Consider the following 648-nt stretch of genomic DNA (forward strand, 5'->3'; position numbering starts at 1 on the left):
TTTGCGCTGGTGTTCATATTTATTAGCAAATACGTGGCAATTGTTCACCAACCAGCATATCGACGATACGTGAACCGCCGAAGCTGGTTTGTAATACCACACGGCCTGCGGGTTCGGCGGCTACTTTGCCTACGATTGCGCTGTCTTTTCCTGACGGATGTTGTTGCATCACTCTAAGTAAACTTTCAGCCTGATCTGCTGGCACAATAGTAACTAACTTGCCCTCATTGGCCAGATACAATGGATCTAGGCCGAGAATTTCACACATGCCGCGTACCTCGCGGCGAATCGGTAATGCTGTTTCATCCAGTGTGATGCCCACATTGCTTGATTCGGCAAATTCATTTAATACTGTTGCGATTCCGCCACGAGTAGCATCTCGCATACAGTGGATATCGGGGCAGCTTTGTAACATAACTTCGACCAGTCCATTCAGTGCCTGGCAGTCAGTTTCGATGGTGTTTTCCAGTTCCATTTCGCCGCGTGCGTCGACAATAGCTGCGCCATGATCGCCAACATAACCATTGATAATGACGATATCGCCAGCTTGTGCGCGATTGGCGGTAATGTTCACGCCTTCAGGGATAACGCCAATACCAGCCGTGTTGATAAAAAGTTTATCGGCGGCACCTCTGTGAACCACTTTAG

General features: G+C 48.8%; 1 protein-coding gene across 1 annotated transcript in view; it reads right to left on the reverse strand.

The window, feature by feature from the left end:
- Positions 1 to 222: 222 nt before the first annotated feature.
- LOC106820239 (hydrogenase expression/formation protein HypE-like) overlaps positions 223 to 648 on the reverse strand; it is a gene marked incomplete at its 3' end in the record, with an annotated part of 2,461 nt that continues 2,035 nt past the window's right edge. The window contains exon 3 of the mRNA XM_014824773.1: positions 223 to 498. Coding sequence (XP_014680259.1) covers positions 223 to 498 — 276 coding nt within the window. The remainder of the gene's footprint in view (positions 499 to 648) is intronic.

Source organism: Priapulus caudatus, unplaced genomic scaffold (assembly GCF_000485595.1).
Source record: "Priapulus caudatus unplaced genomic scaffold, Priapulus_caudatus-5.0.1 Scaffold8953, whole genome shotgun sequence".
In the NCBI taxonomy this organism is placed as follows: Eukaryota; Metazoa; Priapulida; class Priapulimorpha; order Priapulimorphida; family Priapulidae; genus Priapulus; species Priapulus caudatus.